The sequence below is a fragment of the Rissa tridactyla genome, chromosome 20 (genome assembly GCF_028500815.1).
Source record: "Rissa tridactyla isolate bRisTri1 chromosome 20, bRisTri1.patW.cur.20221130, whole genome shotgun sequence".
In the NCBI taxonomy this organism is placed as follows: domain Eukaryota; kingdom Metazoa; phylum Chordata; class Aves; order Charadriiformes; family Laridae; genus Rissa; species Rissa tridactyla.
In genome coordinates this window covers 5525808-5546177 of record NC_071485.1, presented here as the reverse complement: position 1 = coordinate 5546177, position 20370 = coordinate 5525808, and the positions used below count along the sequence as shown (strand labels likewise).

General features: G+C 44.1%; 1 protein-coding gene across 2 annotated transcripts in view; it reads right to left on the bottom strand.

The window, feature by feature from the left end:
- XPO7 (exportin 7) overlaps positions 1–20370 on the bottom strand; it is a 50102-nt gene that overhangs the window by 27321 nt on the left and 2411 nt on the right. The window contains exons 2-5 of one of the 2 annotated variants that reach the window (XM_054224853.1): positions 5147–5293; positions 3367–3460; positions 2381–2547; positions 178–270 (exon numbers count right to left, since the gene is read on the bottom strand). In XM_054224853.1, the coding sequence (XP_054080828.1) occupies positions 178–270; positions 2381–2547; positions 3367–3460; positions 5147–5293 (501 nt within the window). The remainder of the gene's footprint in view (positions 1–177; positions 271–2380; positions 2548–3366; positions 3461–5146; positions 5294–20370) is intronic. The other variant, XM_054224854.1, reaches the window with a different exon arrangement.

Sequence of the window (20370 nt, the reverse complement as noted above, 5' to 3'; positions counted from 1 at the left end):
TGCGTAAAAATAACCAAAAAAAAAAAAAAAGAAAAACCAAAGAAAAAACCCACCACACAACACCCCCCCGCACCAAAAAAAAAAACAAAAAACAAACACCCAAACGAAAACCCCCCAAACAATGCACAGACACACAGCAGGACACAAACAATATGAATGAGAAAATTGGACACTTACTTCACTGAGGAAGGCTGTAGCACTTACTTGATTAATTTCATTAGTTAGTTGGGACAGGATTGTCACTCCTATGATGCAGTGCTCTACACTATCCTGAGGGAGGAAAGGGGGACAGGGAAAGCAGTTAGCCGTGCCAGGATGCTCTCGTTAAGCTTCACCATCATTCAAAAGGCCGTTCTGCTTGGAAGATTTCTAGACATGTTTGTTGAGAAATGCTTTACCTTTGTAGCGTTGTGACTGGAAAAAAGCCCGTGAGCGATACCAAGTAGAGAATTCAAAACGTGCTTTTACAATACCCAGATGTTGTTAACAATGTAAAGGGTTCTGAAGAATTCAATAACATGAGCTGATAAAAATAGGCTCCTTTTATTTAATAGTTTAATCAACATTTTTGTGTTATGTCCTGACTCTGAAAAAACTGATTTTTTTAAAAATCAGTTTAATTTTAACAGAGGCTGTGGTAAAGCATGCGGGAATTTCTGCAATGTTGAAGTTGCTAGATGAAAACTCTGGGAAATAAACTTTTTTTTTTTTTTTATTTACACCACCCCCCCCCCCTTTTAAAACTACAGCCCTTGGACAAGACGAGAAGCAGCTGACCAAGTTTCTCCCCACGGCCGCGCCGGGGCCCTCCTGCCAAGCAGGGCAGCCCATCTCCCCGTGAAGGGAGCCCATTCTTCCCAGCCTGCCCAGCCTCTGGCTGCACTTGAGACTGCCAACAAGGGGCCGATTGTGAAACAAGGCTGTTACAGATACCTCTTCACTAGAAACGGTAATCCATTTATCAAACGATTTAAGAGAAACAACCTGTATTGTTCCTTTGCCCCAGTTTCTGTTCTGTAACTGATAAATGATGTTTCCTTTCCTAGCTCCACCTCGGTTAGCACCTTCTGCACAAACTGCCCTGATCTCCAGCTTCAAAGACTGAACTCATCTGTAATAGAGAAATTCAAGCATATTTAGGCTTGGGACCGATGGCTTCTTTACTGGAGCCACCTCTTCATGACTCACTCACTATTTACATGATAATATCTAGACAGAAGCCACTGGAAAACTTTGTTGAACCCGCATCTCTTTAAAAAAGTGCAGCCTCCTCTCCGCTTCAGCAGCCAGAACAGGTAACCTGAGCAAACGGGAACAGACCATCTCCAGCTGAACGCAGCGAGTAGATATTCACACCGTTTAATTAGGTTCCTGATTAAAAAGCACACATTCCCTATGTCATGAGCCAGAAGAGCGAGGCATCCAGCTCTCATAATTTCAGCTAAGAGCACCTAAAAACAATTTGGGACATAGTTACCAGCCCAGAAAGGAACACGATCTTTAAATTACTTAACATTGTCTAGGTCCTACTCCACTTCAGACACCTGTAAATGCCTAAAATAATAGTAGGTAGTCTATTTTCTGAATGCCCACACTCTACCACTTCAGAATTAAAGCCCTGTACACATTATATATCTCCTTTTCCACACTGGTCATTCCGATCTCTTCTACTGTCTTCCTCCAACTTTTGATTTTGGGACAAATTTCAGAGCAAATAAATCAGCGTTCATAGCGTTACAGGATTTACTGATCTCTACGGGAAGAAGTTCCTGTTTGGAGACAGCTGTTGCTAAAAATGCAACCTTCTACCTACACAGTCTTTTGGGTTGGACTGAAACCCTATACTGTGGTGACAGCACATGCATTTATCAAAAAGGCAGGACTTCTAAAGAAAACGGTTAACAATAACGTTTGTGGAACAGACATAACTTTTGTTATGATAACTCAGCTAAATATCAAACGTGACTTCCATGGACATATCACCCTTGCAGTGAACGAAAGCAAGTCAAGCACGGCACATGTTTCCCTCGTAGACAATAAGCCCGTGTGTTTACCATTTTGCACTAATCAGCACGGTGTATTTAAGCTTGAAAGAAGAACTGTGCAACTGGAACACTAAGAGACTTGTCTTACCATTGAATACTAACGGCGGCAGTTTCCAGAAATAGATCCCTGCCCCATCAAACTTTAAATTATAAAAACTGACCTGTCCTGCCAGTTGTCAGCTGCTTAGCCTTGGTAGCCACTATTCAATCAACAAATACACAGGTGAAAGACTGGAGAAATGACACTAAAGTGCAAAACAATAACTGAAAATTCATGGACTTCCAAATCCCACAAGGTGTGTATTCATCTTACCAAAAAAAAAAAAAAATCTGACCTGTAAAAACCTTGTGACATCTGTGATCACGTTCCTGAAGACATATTCATCCTTCTGACAGTCAAACCAGCCCAACTTTGTGATCCTCGCATATAACTGGATTAGTGCTTGCGTGACAAACGTTGCCAACTTCGGCCTAGTGGCAAGGTAGTTGAGCACATAGTTCCCTGAAACAGAGAGAAGAGGTGTATCTGTAGACAAAATCCCGGCAGGTGGAGCTGAGATGGTAACGCTGATAAGAAAAAGCATCTTTTTGAAAGATATTTAACAAAAAAAATCATCACAGAAGTGGATTAGATACAAATGTTGACCTTTTATTGTGACTTTAACGTATTAAAGCTGTGGAAGAGATCTGGGAAATGGTTAGGGACAGGTGAGAGTTCCTCCCCACACGCCTGCCTTTTTTTGTGTTATCTGACCCAATCCCCTGCAAACATATGTAAACAGCAAGAAAAGCTGAAATTATTTCAAGACCTTTCCTTGGGGATGATCATCATTTGTAAAAAAGAAAGTGGACTGAATGGCATTCAGCCTCCTTCCTCGGAGGAAAGGAAGCATCAACCATTCTCCAGGACAGAGCATCATGAGAGGCTCACTGCGCCCTTAGGAGATACTCTAAATGATATTTTGGAGACCCATAAAGGATTTCCAGTTTTGAAAGCATGTCCTCAAAAGAGGCAAGCACCATGCCTATTTCATACTCAAAAAAAAAAATTAAATAAAACTTGTTTATTCACAAGACGGCAGGGCTGTCATTCCCTTCCATCTGAAAAAATTCTGTGTATTTAGCCTTGAACTCTGTTAGATAATGCTACAGGTGGAGATACCACCTAAGAAACACTTCTTTGCCTTTTGGGCATCCTATACCTTAGGATGCCCAAACTGTAAAGCACAGCAGCTTGCACAAAACCTCCCACCCGCGGATGAAAGTCCATATGACAAACATTCACATTAGTTTGGTTAGAAAAATTAAGTCTTGTACTTACGAATATCTATTCGTTGTTCCAACGGTAAAGGGTTGTTTGTGCGTGACACGAGTTTTGTAAGGCATGTAGCTGCCAGTAACTGGGAGTAGGATGACTGCAAAGAAAAAAAACAAACCAAAACACAAGCAGAAGTTTACCGCACACTGCAGAAGATCAGGCAATGCTGGATTTTCAGCTAATTGCTCTCTGGAAATTTGAGTTTAAAGCATTATTTTAATTGGTAAGTCTAAATACTCTACATAGCATTGATTCCATGTTTTTAGAGACACTAAAGTAAACCAGATACTTGAAGAAAGCATTTAAGAAAGAAAGGAAAATATTTTAAAGAGCAGAAGACAACAGAACCACCGCTGAAGGCAGGAGTAAAACTGCAAACATAGTCAAACTGCGTGAAGTTACCTTAAATGCCATGCCTGAAAAAGACAATTAGCCCTCTGAGCTGTAGGAGTACGTTACTATACATTAAGAAGCACTTAGACTTTCTACTTTATTACTAAATACAGGTTAAAATTTATTTCTTACAGAACAGCACACAGACCACTGAACCGTAATCTAATTCAGGGACACAAATGATGGCGTTCAACCACCTAAAACCCCCGGCTGCACCCGATTCCATAAATTACAGCCAGGGAAATGACAAGCATTTTGCATGCTAATTTCTGTAATATACAGCACTGCAGGAAGGTGAGCATCCGAGATGCAGGAAACCTATTTATTCCAACATTCCCAAGGACGGTTGGGTATAAAGTGAGTCAGATCCCAGACTGAACAAAAAGCCCCACAACCCTCTGGCGAGGGTCAACGGCTCACACGCAGAGAATGAAACTGGGCTTTAGGAACTTTCCTTAAAAAAAAAAAAAATAAAAAAAAATTATTTGTCCTCAGGTAAACCAGTTCCTAGTTCCCACCAGAAGAGCTTCAAATCAGTTTGTTTTGAATTCACCGGACTTCAAATTTAACAAAAAGTTAAATAATTGGCTTCGTCTAAGTCTGCTAAGCCTGTTAAGTGTCACTCTTCTCCCTCTCCTCCTGGAGGACTCACTCTTTACAAAAGGCTGTTTGATGTTTCCTATTTTTGTGAACAAGGCTCCAATCTGATAGATATGAAAGCTGGATGCACAGTCTGCCAAAAGTCAAATCTTACAAGATCATGTGGCAAAGCCATTTCAAACATTATTTGTGCTGATCCAAAGTAAAAACCAAATGGCCACTTAAAAAAAGAAGAAAGCTAAGAGAGTCAGACAGGATTTACTGCTGGCATATTTTACATCCTTTCTGTAACGCTAATTCTAAAGCACATGATCTAATTTTCCCTATTTCAAACTGCTGGATTATTAAGACAATACTATAGGAGGGGCAATTTTCCAAGGAAACATTCCAGAAGAAACGCGGCTGGTTTTATCCCATACGAACCCCCGCGCACACACCACTTTCTCCCCAAAGCCTATAGAGAAGGCAGCGGTTCCCACAGTCTATGAAATCCCACTGCCATAATAATGTTTTCAACTTAAAGCTTGCCATGTCTGGGTGGCAGCCTGCGAAGAATGCAGCAAGGCCCACAAGACATTAGAATTGACAACCGTTTGTAGTACCCACTGCAGCAGCATAATTAGCCATCCCAGCCAATGCTTTTTTTGGCACAGGCTGCCCACAAATCGTGATACGTGAGAGCGCGCTGGGTGTGCAATGTCAACACTGCATACCAGACCTTGGGGCTATTTCCCTCATCAATGCCCAAAATACCAAGATCCATTTGGGACAATTATATTGTTTTACATACACTCCCTCTTTCTAGAAGAAGCTGGCACTTGCTCAGGCAGTCTGGACTGTTGGTGAACTCAACCAAGGCTTTCTCTGCCTGGAGCCGTGTCGCAGTGTCTGTGGTCTCATACAGCTGCTTGCACAGGTTCTCTAGCTGGGCTAGGCTCTGGAACACAGGAAAACAAATCAGTCAGAAAAAAAAGAGGTTTTACAGTTTAGTTATGCAGCATTTTAACCCAGGTTATACATTCGTACACATACACACACGTATCACTTCACTGTTTGCGCAAAGGAAGGAGAACGCTCGACTCATAGCATGTTCTTCCATCAACTAAATGCATTTCACCTACGAAATTACCCACACAGAAACTTCACAGCCACCTCTTACACCTGACAAAGTACCACGTTGCCCCCCCACTTTCACCTTTTTTAACCTGAAGTGGGGCACCCACTCCCAGGGTCAGCGCTCACCCAGCCTGACGAGGTCTGGAAAACCTCTTACAGCGCGTGCTGTAACAGCGATAATCCCAACCCACCCATTTTAAATAGTAAAAAACATTCTACACCTAGTTTTCATGTTATACTGTGTCAAATCCCCCCCCCCCAGCTTGGTTTATATTCCCTTTGCAGGGCGCCGTAACAGACTTCAGCATCCCAGGATGCTGGAAGGATCTCACGTTAAATCTTCTGCACTACACATGCCAAAAATACCTAAAGCAGAACAGAGCAAATGAAGAATGGGATGGCTGCCTTTGAGCAGCGTCTCTGTGAATGCGTTCGAAGGGAAATAAAACTACCAGGCAGATTCTGTGTGCTCAAACAACTGGAAAATATTTGCCATAAACTGTGATCCAGGCAGATGGTTTCCCCCAGTGAAATCTTAGGTGTCCTAGTTAAAAAAGGGCTTCGCAGATGGATATAAATATTCCCTTAGGTTCTTACTGCTAGATTAATAAGCAGGTATTTTCATTTGCTTTAGGGCTACATTCTAGGTTTCCAGGGGTAAATCATTACAAGCATACCATAACTTCTGTGCTTTGACTTCCGCGTGTGTAAAAAGGATAGCATCAGTCACCTAGTTTTATTTTTGGAGAAGAGATTGTTATGCAAAAGCCGAGTTGCAGGGTCAGCCGACGGATTCACGCACATCAGCACACAGCTGAACGCTTTCTTACACACAAACCCAGCAATTCCACACCAAAAGCGCACAGAAGTTTTTGATGCTCTGCTGCCGAGATGATCATCAGATAAGACAGTGTGATAAGAAAGACAAGGAGGGACCCTCTGCAAAAATTTGCTTACCTCGTAGCATATTCCAGAGCTCTGATTTATTTTATTTTTTTAAAAACAACTTCATGGAAGATGTTGCCTCGACAGCTTCACTACATTACAGAAACGAGAGAACTTCGCTAGGTGCCAGCCAGCAGTTCGGCAGTTTTATTTTTGAGAAAGCCAAAACCCAAAGACTTAAGCTCTACACAGAAAATCCTCAAAAACCTAGGATGAATATGAACCGTTATTAACCATAAACAATTATAAACCATATTAACTCTGGTTAAGCATTTGTCAGCACCTGTTGTTTCCCATTACAAATGCATTTTCAGTTACTTAAAATCAGTTGGTCAAGTCTACATACAGAAAGGTGCCTGTTAATGTATCGTCTTCAGCTCAAGACCAAAACACCATTTCCACCAAACTCCTTGCTGCCATTTATCAGTTTGATAAGCTACCACGACCCTTCAGCCCCCACGTGTACGATGGACTGAATCCTTGGGAAGCAGCTCAGCCCAGCTCCATCACCCCGGTAGGACAATGATGAACTGCAGCCCATAGAATCACAGAACAGTTTGGGTTGGAAAGGACCTTAAAACCCATTCAGTGCCACCCCCTGCCCTGGGCAGGGACACCTCCCACCAGCCCAGGTTGCTCCAAGCCCCGTCCAACCTGGCCTTGAATCCCTCCAGGGATGGGGCAGCCACAGCTTCTCTGGGCAACCTGGGCCAGGGGCTCACCACCCTCACAGCAAACAATTTCTTCCCCAGATCTCATCTCAATCTCCCCTCTGTCAGTGTAAAACCCTTCCCCCTCGTCCCGTGGCTCCCCTCCCTGCTCCAGAGTCCCTCCCCAGCTTTCCTGGAGCCCCTTTAGGGCCTGGAAGGGGCTCCAAGGTCTCCCCGGAGCCTTCTCTTCTCCAGACTGAACGCCCCCTAGCTCTCTCACAGCCTGTCCTCCCAGCAGAGGGGCTGCAGCCCTCCCAGCATCTCCGGGGCCTCCTCTGCACTCATGGTGCCTTGGACCCACGGTCCCACACCAAATCGATGATGATCCAGAGAGGATAGTTTACAATTTTGGCTAAAGTATCTATTTTTAAAAGTTTTACACCACCCTGCATCGATTCTTTGAGAAGTTCAGGCACGGGGTTTCCCGGCAGTTGGTTTTCTTCATGACTCTGAGAAACGCTAATTCCCTGCGACTGTTTGGGAGGTGGTGGCAATAACCATGGATCCTTTTGTGCGACACTTGCCGTGACAAAACACCCTTGTTTGTGCACAGTGCGTGATCCGTGCCAGCCTTCTTGCAGATTACAGTCAGTTAACTCCCTCGGAGCCAGAGGAAACACATGACCTCTGGGACTCAAAGAAAACAAACTCCAAAAAGCCAACCGCGCCAACCAAATAGACTGTTTGCTGCCCAAGAGATATGGCACACAAGGGCCCTGTAAATGCCCCAAGAACTATCATTAAGACATAGTTCTCCTGTCTAAAAAAAAAAAATCACACACAGAGAAAAGCTATTCCAAATTACCCAGGAGTGTGAATCGCAACTCAACGGGGAATAAAAGTGAACTCTATTCACGTCAGATTAAGCCAAGCATCCACACCAGGTTTTAAACATATTTTTAATAACACGTCTCTGGTTATGCAGTGTCAGTTGTCCCGAGTGTCCTTGTCCAGACAATCCTCAAGTTGAACTTCACTCATTATTTCTTCCTGACGGTATCCCCAGACTTGCAGCTGCAGAGGGGGCTGCGGGATGGGCAGTATTTTAGGGCACAAGGAGAAGTACAACTCAGCGGGAAAGCTGATGTCCAAACTTGGGAGTTTTCACCCATTATTTCAAGTTAGTGAACGGTCATTTTATTTTTTAATGTGCTCAAATATCCAAAAAAACCATTCCTGATAAGCTACAATCTGACCAAATTTCTCTGATGAAAGTCCTTTACGCGTAATTTTTAGGGTCGTCTCACCAATAAATTTCTTTTCTCCTCTCGTGCCCTAACTCAGTTATCTGTCACACCGACAGGCAGAGCGGTCGAGCTGCCCTGATCCTGCATTCCAGGTTTGCAACCTGAAGTTTTCAGCACATTTTAATATTGCTACAACGAGGGTATCTGCCGACGGGGTAGAAATCAGGCTTGCCTTACTCCAGCACTCAGCTTCGAAAGCCAGAGGTGAAGTTGCAATTAGTTAGGGATTATTTCGCTACAGAGACCGGGCAATACCCTCTCTTTCAACAAAGATAAAAAAAATACCATATAGTATAACGATTATGCAGGGCAAGAGCTCTGCATGGTCTAGATAAGGACTAAAGCATGAGACAGCAGAGTATTTGAAGCAGGGAGACACTCTGCCATCCCACCAGCGCCGCACGCAGGGGTTACAGGATGGAAAGGTGTGCGGTCGGTGAGCCAAAAAGAAAAATAGCACTAAAAACACAATTACAACTAACCAAAACTTGCATTTGTGGCTCCTCTGAGAATGAACAGCTCCAAAAACTCTTTGTAAGAAGGAGAAACCAGTTCTTTGCACCTAGGGATGGCAAGGAGGTGTCGCTGAGGGCTCGGGGTCCGACGGGGACAGCGGTGGGGATGGCATTTTAGGAGAACTGCTGAGTCACGGGAGACTGTCCCAAGTGTCAAACCCCCCCCCTTCCTCGCCAGTTCCCAGCCTTACGAATTGCTCTTATCTGCTCCTCACATGACAGCACTGAAATTCCAGGATTTTTCTACAGTTGCGCATACCATAGTCTATTAACACCCAATGTACTTTATGCAGTAACAAAAAAAATAACCAACAACAAAACCCCCATGGTCCAATTTCTCTCAAACATCGCACTAGGAAGGCTAAATGACAACCTGAAACACCAGCCATACTCCCAGCTAGGAGTATGTGGCTTAAATGCACACTGAAAAGCCTCAACTGCCACTGAATTTTTCACATAGCCATCTCTCAACTTCAAGCTCAGCACAGATGACGATCGCTTCACTTTTCCTCCTACGTGCACACACTTCTTTTCCCCTCCGAAGCCAAGACCCAAACAAAGCCTATGTTTTCCCCCCCCAATAAAGTGTGGCAATTAATGCCTACAAGTGGAAATCATCCTATCTCAAGTGTTCTTCTAAATGCAGCTTCCAGGCATGACCTCTCTTTACATCACTGTCTACAAGCCTTAGACTTTTTTTTTTTTTTTGGCAAACAGAAGTTGAATAAATTTGTGTTCCTAGGGAAAAAAAAGCCCCATACAGTTTGGGGAGCTGGATTAAAACTATGATACTGAAGTTCAGCCCTACACCACAAAGCACTAGAGGATAACGGAGCACAGCCTACCATGGACTCCAATGCCATTGTTTTGTACGCAGTAGAAGTGTTTTTCAACAAGAGAAAGTATACTTATCAGAAACCAGCGAATTTGACAAGTGATTAGTAAAACTTTCACTCCCCTTCCCTTTAAAAGCAACAAGCTCTGAGGGAGGTTTTGCTGCAGATCAAACGTCCTAGAGAGAGCAGGGGGCTCCTTTCACCGAATGGTAGGGTTGGAAGGGACCTCTGGAGATCTTCTAGTCCAACCAACCTTTCCACTGGAGCCCTGCATGGAGTGAAGCTGCGGGCTGCACAGTCCTGAGCAGGAATTGCCAATCCATCAGCCTCACATGAACTTCGCATCACGTTATTGCTTATTTCTTTAATAACATCAAACACTGACAATGTTATCATCATCAGTGATGAAGAAATGAGTTTTCCTCCATGTGTGGCACCTCCTTTGGATGATCCCAGCCTCAGATGTTTGTCCACCGAGAGCAGCCATGAAGCTCAAAATGTGGAAAGAAACCCCAACCTATCAATCTCATTTATACTACAAGCTACAAATAAAACCCGCCACTGCTCAGTGTTTTCCCCATGGTGAAGATAAACAATGTGTGATCATCTTTAAAATGATAAATACTACAAGGAAACTAACAGCTACCTAAAAGGAGTCCCCGGGGGGATGGCTGTGGAATTGATCCTCTATTACACGGTTGCTTAAGCAACGCTCTTTACATCCGAGGGCTGCAATAAGCTCTAGGCAGGTTTAGTTCAACAGAGTTTGACTTCGCCATGCTGACAGTTCCCATTTCAGAAAATTGAGGAAACGCACGCTGTGCTCGGTGCACTCAAGATGGCAGAGCCAGAAAGTAAAGCGGGAGCCCACACAGCCAGCCCCGATCGCTCGGGGGGGAGCGGACCAGCAATAACCCCACAGATTCCAACATCTAAAATGGAGCATTTGGGCTTAACGAGATCAATCCAAACTTTTCTGCTGCCTGGTGGTTCTTCTCCTGAAGGATGTGCATCGCTGTAAATCCTGCAGGCACACATTGTTTCCAAGACATTCCTTCCTCCTGCCTTATGGTTACTGACTCCCTGAGCCAGAGATCCTGCAACATGTTTAATACAGTTATTTTTGTCCCGAGCACATTCATCCATTTTAATATCCCCCAACCGATTCCCCCATATGTTATAATCAAAGTCAGACTTCGCAAGCGCCGGGCGACTGCAGGGCAGGCAATGAGATGTTTATGTCCTTGCTCACCAGGAGCGTGCAACAGGCTCCAGAAGAAGAGCTACCCGTGTACCTCCAGGATGTGACATAGAATCAGAGAATCACAGAACAGTTTGCATTGGAAGGGACCTTAAAGATCACAGAATCATAGAATGGTGTGGGTTGGAAGGGACCTTAAAGATCATCTAGTTCCAAGCCCCCTGCCCTGGGCAGGAACACCTCCCACTAGACCAGGTTGCTCAGAGCCCCGTCCTACCTGGCCTTGAACACCTCCAGGAGGTGGGAAGAGACCGTCATCTATTCTTCCTTCCCCTTGAACATTTTGCATCTAAGGAATATCAATTTCTATATGTGTCCATAAACAGGCACACCCCTAGCACGCATGGTGTTAATGTAAGGTGAGATGCAGTGCACGCTCCTCTAACCCAGCACCCAAAACTTTGCCTTCAGTCACCGGCCATCAGAGCTCTACAGCTTGTGTCATTTTCTGCTCTTTCAAGCTCTAGATACTCACTAACTTTCCTCACTTCTTGCCGACTTCACAGCAAGACAGGGTGGAAAAAGATGCAGCACGCAGTCAGGGCTCCAAAACACCACGTCTGAACAAATGCAACCGTGCAACGAAGATGCATCATAGCAAAGGGCCCTGGCGTTTTAAGTGACTACGGCTCAGAGAATGCCTCGGGTCACTTGATGAATGTCAGGTATTTCAACCCAAAATAAAAAAGCTTTTAAGCTGAGTGATGCAACTATTAACTGCCAAGGACCAGGATGATGCACGTCGTAAGCACTCCTAGCTGTAAAAATCAAGGTCTCATGGCTCATCACCCTCATTTGTTAAGAGAATCTGAACAACAAATTGCCCATTTCCATTTACCCTACTAATAACAGAGAAAGCAAACCTACCTATACCCTTCCAGCACATCTCAAAATTATTTATTGCAGTAGTATTTTCAGGCATCTCCCTGCATCTCTCAGGGAATGAATAAAGAGCTCTCATTCCTTTCTCCATGATGAACGGCCTCCAAGCCCAGACGGAACAGGGCTGCCGTCAGGATTCAGCCCTGTCATTTTACTGCGTTCACACTTTAGAGCAACTCCACGCGCTACCCCGCAGAAACACTTCAAATTAACACTAACACTTCCCGTAACTTAGTACTGACAACATATAACCTCGAATGTTACACAGGGCAGTTTCTATCCCAAAGAGCTTAAAGAGGAGGAACACGATACCCTTAGTGGGTGGTGAAACTGCTGAGAAACTCTTCAATATTCTAGTTGGTTGCAAACAAATACTTGTGCATAATTTTATCACGGCTTAGCACTATAAGGACAGCCATTTGTTTAGCTCTCTGCTAAGAAAGGAGAGAAAAGACAAGGTAGTGTTTGGCTTTCTAACACAGGGCATGTCTTAAGTGAACAGTCCTGAAGCTAAATATACCTCGGAGGCCAGCGGCACTGAGAACAGATCGAGGGCTGAAATCTCCAAAAGAAATCTCTACATTTCTACATCATGAGGACTGCCAGATGCTAGCAGAAGCCATGTGCATATACCAACAGCCACGAAATAAATTAAAAAGACAATGCATCAGACTCTTATTATTTATTTTTAAAGTATGAAACAGATGCAGTGAAAATGGGAATCATCCCTGCTTTCAGGGCGGGCCAGGTGGAAGCGTTTATTTCACCTTGACCATGTTCTGGGTTTGCACTTCTTTCATGCAGCGCCGAGTCTCAGACTGCTAATTGGAAGGTCTGACTCTTATGGAAAATGGTCGCATATCTATGATCTGCTCTGAACACTACACGTTAATTGTGCAGCATTACTCACCTGACTGCCTAATTCAATCAGAAGAGGAGGTTATAGAACAAACAGGAAGGGTAAAACAACAGTAAATCACATCATGTTTTGAAGAAACAGCCTCTATATCATAACAGATTTCTACTAAACTTAAGGCAGCCACTCCTGAGTTCAGTCCCCACTGATGTAGTACCTAGGAATGGGTGAATTACTGAATTCTACACCAAGAGAGGCCTCTCTCCTGGTGCGAGGACTCAGCAGGGCCCTAAGCAAGGACAGAGCACAGTCGGCCTGGTAACTGCAGCAAGGAGGTGCTCCTCCGCTTCTGAGAATAAAAAAGGAGAGGCTGGAGCAGCACCAACACCTTTGCTACAACAATGGGAGAACGAGTCACTCCTGTTTCTCTTTACCTTTTTATTTATATGTCACAGCTAATGCACCACTTCAGTAATCGCACCCGTCTAACCTCTCTTTTGCAGAGCCGAACTTTCCCTGTGCATCTGAGGGCTTTTCGTTTGGCAAAGGCTGGCCATTTCCTAACGAGCAGCAGCCAGGAAATTAGGAAACTGCAAGCACAATGCACACACAGGACCAGCACAGGGCTGGACACACACAGTCGGGAAACCGGCGATCACTTGGATGAACCAAACCCTTCAAAAAATCTCTTCTACCTGTTGATAACACTTTATAAAGAGAAAGGAGTCATGCCACGCAAACCAGCATTCCCTGTTTCAGTAACGTGGGCACACAGTCCAGGTAGGTACCAAGGTCATTGCATTTCCTGCTGTGGACAGAAATATTTTTCATATTATTAGGATTAACAGTACAATCCAGATACCTCTAGGTGTGAATACAGTTCTAGAGAATAAATAGAATCGGACTTTGGGTATTTAGTCTGAAAGACACCTCCAAAACCTCAGATGGTCGTTTTGGAAGGAGACAGCATAAGTTTTGCAGCTCAAAAGTACAAAATCAGGCAACAGGCACCACAGTTCTTTGCCCGTGCAGGTCTGTAAGGTAGGGACAGATTGGAAGAGCTGCAACCACACGATGTGAGCAGGAGCTGGAGCTACAGAACAACACTCTTCTCTAAATGGTGCTGTTAGCATTGGGGGGGATTGTTTTTGATTTGTTTAGATAGCAGGATAACCCCTGCGGGGCACCACTTTGGAGCGCCACACAAAAACCAGTAACACACCTTCTAATCTTCTGATAGTTTTAACCATGTAATATTTTTTCTTTGAACTCTAGGAAGAACAGCTCATTTACAAAATTATCTGAATGAAAATTACTTTTTGAGGTCACAGATGCCTCTGCTTGCTTTACATTCAGTTACAGAGGAGGTAAAAAGAAGTCTTCAGCATTGCCTCATCCCACCACATTCAGGACATGGAACAGAAGGTAAGGAGTCTCATGGCAGAGCCTCGGGAGAAAAACTCAGGCAACTGCAATACTGAGCAAGGTAGCTGCAGTGAAACAAGCTGGCTTTCAGATTTCTGGGTCTCATCTTCTCTAATAGAGATAAGACAACTTTCGGGGCATGAGCTTTGCAGAACAAGCCACTTCAGGTGTAGGAATCAATACCAGACATCAATGCACTGCGAGGCAGGAAGCGTTTTACCCAGATGGAAATAAACTACCAAAAAAAAACCCCAACAACTCAAAACCAAGCCCCACACACTGACAGGTCTGCGACCGGCACAGAGCATGTGAATTTGTTTGCGACACAAAGCTGTGCTGAGATGATGGTTCAGGAGAAAACACAAGCCGTCCAAAGACCCTGAAAACTCTGGAGGCACCTCTGATCGTATAAAATACTAAAGCTACTACAGGACTGCTCAAACTCGCCATCCAGAAACACCAAAATAATCTAAGGTCTGCAAATCACCTTCAACTTACTGATTAAACTAGTGTCATGTCGGCTACGGACATATTATCAAGTGCTAAAAGAGAAACAACAGAATTAGTACTTTCCAGTACAATGTCCTTGGACTGTAACTCCTGTAATCACTGTGTTCACAAAGACTCTGAACTGGTGACACAAGGGCACAGAGCTTTCAAACGGGAATTCAACCAAAACACTTCGATGATGCAGCAATAACACCCCCATCCAATGGGAATATCGTAAACAGAGAACAATTAAGTCAGAATGATGGGCTGTGGAATAAGCCATGTAAAAGGTGCGTTCAAGAACCGTACATTACAGAAAATGCCACTGCAGGACAGACAGAAATCCTTTGCAGATCTAGAGTTGTCAGCCCACAGGGTATACGGATGCAGAGCCCATTTTACTGGCAATAGATAAAAAGAATGGAAAGGACTTAAAGTTGATCGTGAAGTGGAGGTATTTAGCAGAAAAACGGAGGCTATTTCTTTTATAAACTGATCTTACAACATAATAAAGTGTACTGTCTGCTGGTAATCCCGCTAAAAGGTAAGGGGACTGAATCATGCATTTCTCAACTAAGAAGAATCTTTCTGATGATCTTATCTAACTGGCGATCAGATTTGTTGGACATTAGGTAGACGGACTGGAGCAAGAAGGCTTACATGAGCTGCAGAAAATAGTAGGTCAGCTGGGCCAGGAATTGTGACCCTTTCCTTGCAATAGCAGGAGTTCTCACTGCTGAGACCAAAAAGGTGCTAAAACGTTCAGATTTCTAGATGATCCGCTTTGTGGATCTGACTCCTCAGCCCGATCAGATTCAGTTGGAGTTAAAATAGCTGAGGATGGAGCTCTCCATCCCAATATATTCTCCCATCCCGAGAGACAGGACTCCAGAGCTACAAACACACCCAGAGGAAGCAGGCTAAAGCCTGTTCTCCATTGCTGAGTTCCAAGCCCAGAGCCCATTTCAGCTATAAACAGGGATACGATGTTAATGAGCAGGACAGAAACATCCATGTTGCTTTACAACCTTTGTGCCTTATACCATTTTAATATCCCTAAAATCATGTTATTTTAAATCCTACAGTTGGAAGGAAAATGGCAATTATTAGTGCCAGACACTCCACGCCCTTCAGATTTCTCTACGACTGCCCAATGGCCATAAGGGTGTCAAAACATTGAGTCACCTTGTACTTGTGTGCCACGAGCATAAAGAAGGCAGCAATGGCGATGGTGCTGATCAGTCAACACAATCCAAGACAAGTATGGGTGCTGTGCCAACCAGACAGGGAATAAAAACAACACAAATTAAATAAAAAACAGAAAAGAAAGCAATTGCTACCAACCCTACCTTCTCTTCCTGCTGCCTGGCTATATTGACACATACACATGACAGATTTTCCTTCTGACCTGTCAAAGCGGAAGAGGAATCTTCAAAGCATCCCCATTTCCATTTGGGAAACAAAGAAAAAAAATAAAAATCTTCATTTACAGAATTCATCCAGTTCCCCATTACAAGAAATCAAATTAAGATACTATGCAAGCTAGCAAAGTAGTCAGCTGAAACAGGCAGGTAAGGACACAAATTGCCTGTCTGATTCCTGTAAATACCTTCTTGTTTGATTTTCTTGTTCCTGTGTTGTTCTTGTTAATAGATTATACAAGAATACTGAACAATGTGTTAAAAGGAGAACTGTAAACTTTAATTTGAAAAGTTCAGCTAAAACGCCACAATTATACTTCAAACTACTGAGCTACTGAGATGCTGTGAGCAGAAAGAAGTGCTTTTACTATATACGCTGCTTGACTGATCTCAAACGAGGGAAAAGGGGAGAAGGCAGTCTGTTAAAAGCCGAAATGTGTTTTTCCTCTTCTAAAACATAACTTTTCTTGCTCTCAAGCTGGGTGTCAATTTATATGCAAGGCTTGTACCAGGTAAGCCCTGGTGCAACAGACGGCCCTGCGAACACACAGCAAAACGTTTAACCAGCACTCCTGCCCCGGGTATTGCAGCACGATGCCCTGCCCGGCACAGGGCTCTCCTGCCCCGTGCCCACCTGCAACACGGGCAAAACTGCAAAAGACACAGCCCCAAGCGGTGATAAACAACAGGAGAACACATCACACAATGCAATCGCTGGCCAACTGCACCCAAAAATAATTTAAATTGTCAGGGAGCTGCTAAAAAATACTTCTTGTTCACAGCACTCAACTGTTGCTTGTTGTTTTTCTGAAGCACAGCACGTTTTTCAGCCTGGAGAATTACTTCTGATTTCCAGGGCAGGACAACAGGCAAGGGGAAATGGAAGAGAAGGATCAGACTATCAAAGCACATTTATCATGGAGATCTTACATCACGCAATATTCAAAGCATGCCACCAGTAAGATGTCAAGCGCCAGAGCGTAAAGCTGATGTTTTATCCTGACCACACCGGGGCAACGAGCCGCCCACTGGCAAAGCACTACTGGAGTTAGCAAGGACCGTGAATAAACTTCACATTTTGGCCTTAATGAGAAACAAAAGCAAAAATGTCAAGCTTCTCATGAGATATTTTCTGGGTGGTTAGCAACTGCCCTCCAACAGTACCTTTTATTAGTTTGTTAGAACTAACGCATACTAAAAATAACCAACAAGAACAGCACCATCATCAACAACTGCACGCATGAGGCCACACCAACCACTGATTCAGTCATAGAGCCTGATGGATCCATTTAGTTAAAACTCTTCCCTCTAAGAAGCTCTAAATCCCACATTCCTTGCACAATCAAGAACAGGGAGAACCCAAAGCAAGCCAGAAAGGACCTACCACCCGTTAATTGCCCAGTCAGTGGGCTCTGACTTAAGGCTATCGGAGATAGGAAGACTGTGAGCAACACCTTAGCATGTTAACTCCTCGGTGTGTTTGACTCCGATGTTTCGAGAGGTTACACCAACCAGGCTCGACTGGAAAACCAAACCAATTTTCAGGTGGTCTTCTCCAAGACCGCAAACCCACTACTGAGAAAATGCCAGGTGTGCCAAAATCAGGTGAGCAAAGAAATAGCACAACCCTTCTTGCAAATCAAAGACGAAGATGCGCAGAGAGCTTCAAAGGGGCCCGGGGGTACCAGCATCGCTGTTGCACAAAAGGACAAAGATGCACCAGTATAATTATGCTGAGAAAAATGAGTGTGACCTCAGACAAAAAAAAAAAAGATTCTTACATCTAAGCCACACAACAGTATCACCAGAAAAAGTATCGTAAACTATCCACAAATGCCTTCTTGAAACCACGGCTTAGAAGCAGGAAGACAAAAATTACACTTTTGCTGGCAATTTTAAGTAGTAAAAATGTAACTTCTTGAACTTTGCTTTAGTAGGCCTGAGCCCTACAGACTCATAAAACGCAACTGCGCTGCCCAAAACCAAGGGCAACAAGACATTATTAACAGTCACAGAGTTCTTGAGCTACAGAGCGTTCAGTGTTCTCTTAAAATGATTAAAATGAACAAATCCTCCCTAATTGTATTAGCGTTGGCTACCCGAGGGAACGTAGCGCGGTCGCTAAAGCAGGGGGAGCAGACCCGCCATCCGAGAGCAGGCTCACAGCCCCGACCTGGCTATTTCTGCCGCTTCCCTCTGCCCTTCTTTTACTGCCGTAGCAGGCAGCCAGCTCATGCCGAACTCAGCTTTGCCTTCCTTCTTTGCGACACAGAAATTTTGAGATCTTCAGGTGAACTATTATGGGTAGAATTACACCTTAAACAAGGAGTAGTAGCTGCAGCTCACTGAATTCAGTGACAAAATCTCCCACAGGCTTCAGTGAGGCCAGGATTTCACCTCGAGCCCGTCTGTGAGCCCACGATGAAGCCACCATGTTCTCCTTTCCCATCTGAGCCGCTTCCAAATACCATCTTCTGGAGGAGAGGGACAGCCGGCTGGGTCTGCTGCCAGGAGATATGTATTGGACACCCTACCTGCTTCCTAAGGGACCTCTAAAGTACGCTCCAGACGTTGGCTTAGAGGACCAGAAATAAAACTGCCAGTGGTGGAGTCCCCGGAGCTGAAAAGAAGCGTCTGCTTTTTTTTTTTTTTTTAACATCAAAGTTTGGCTGCAGATATCTTGAGATATGGAACTGCAACTCTACACCTCCACCTTTCAGCTGAAATCCAGCTCTGAACACCTTCTGCAACTGCAGCGCGGAGCATCCGAACAGTGCAGTTCAAAAAAAGAGCATAATTTAAAAAAAAAAGAAAAAAAGCCTAATTTGCAAAAGAAATAGAAATATTGCCAGCTCTATTTTTAGTCAAACCAATGTTTCCCCCTCCCCAGGTCCCGAGCACTCCCTTGGGCTATTCTGAGATAAACCCAAGTCCTTAATTAGAGCTTTCAGCGAGTCCAATGACACATGGAAGGTAAAAGCCTGAACTACAACAAACGAAAAAGTATTCTAGGCAATTTGTAGTTGGACAGCAGGCTACATCGTGACTCTTTTACCAAGCAAGCACAAGGTTACCAAGATATCAAATGGGAAACACGCATCTCAGTCTCCAGGGTTTCCTCTGGAGCAAGCTGAATGTTATAGATTTCTAGAGCCAAATTAGATTTTGTGTTTGAGCCAAAACAACATCCTTTAGAATAGAGAAACACATAAAAAAAAAATAAAATTGAGGTCCTATTAGGGATGGAGAAGGAATTGCCCTAGGAAACAATCTTGAAAAAACAAGTTGTGTCCCCCCCACTACAGCACAAAGGAGCCGCCAACACCGGTGAGAAAATCCCCGTGTCCTTCCTCACACGAAGTAACCCAGTGAATTACCAACATGAGGCGGATGTGACACCAGACCGTCACTCAAACACACTTTTTATGATTTCCCCCCCCCCCCCCACTGAGCTTCCTCCCCAACTATATTGAGAAGAAAGAAGCCACTTCTGCCTGTAGCCCATCCAGTGCATCTGGAGGCCCCAGCAGAAATCCTGAACCTGCACACACAACTGCTCCAAACATGGAAGTTTTCCAGCTTGGAGCAAAACGCTGTCAGCTCATTTAACAGTTAAAACGATGGAAAACGTGGTGCCAATCTCTGGGATTTGAAAAACCCAGCCCTGAACTTAAAATCAGATAGCATGGAAGCAAAACAAGGGATGCAATTTCCTTTTTACACGGCAGATTTCTTATTTTTCTATTACAAGTAGCCACCTCAGCACCTGTCTTGTTCGTCTCAGGGTCCCAAACTTCTTTCATTTCAACTTGGAGTCAGGCCACCGAGAAAAGACAGTAACATGTCGCATAGAAGTGACAACAATTTCTAATCAGTGCGATGATTTTTTTGAAGTTCAAGACAAATGAAGCATTCAGTACACAGTCACCGAATCCACCATCATCCTGCAACAAACACTTTCCCACAGGAATATTCACATTCAGTCAAGTGAAATCCCATTTTAGGGCAGCAGCACGGAAAACATCTAAGGGGCAAGGAAAGCGGAAGAAAAACAAAGATGACATAAATCTGCTTCCAAGAGAGGGGAAAAAAGGGGAAGGGGACTCATTTTCCCACAAAGCTAATTGCAATGACATCCTCGCTGCTTTTCTCCCTCTCTACTGTGAGCAAGTTTAAGTGATGGTAACAAGACTTTGAACAGACAGAAATATTAATTCCAAACAAGGTTGTACGAGCTTTTTGAGAAGTGGAGAAGTTGGCGTACAGCAATTTGCTTTAAGACTGCAGGACTTCTTTTCAGCCCCACAAAAA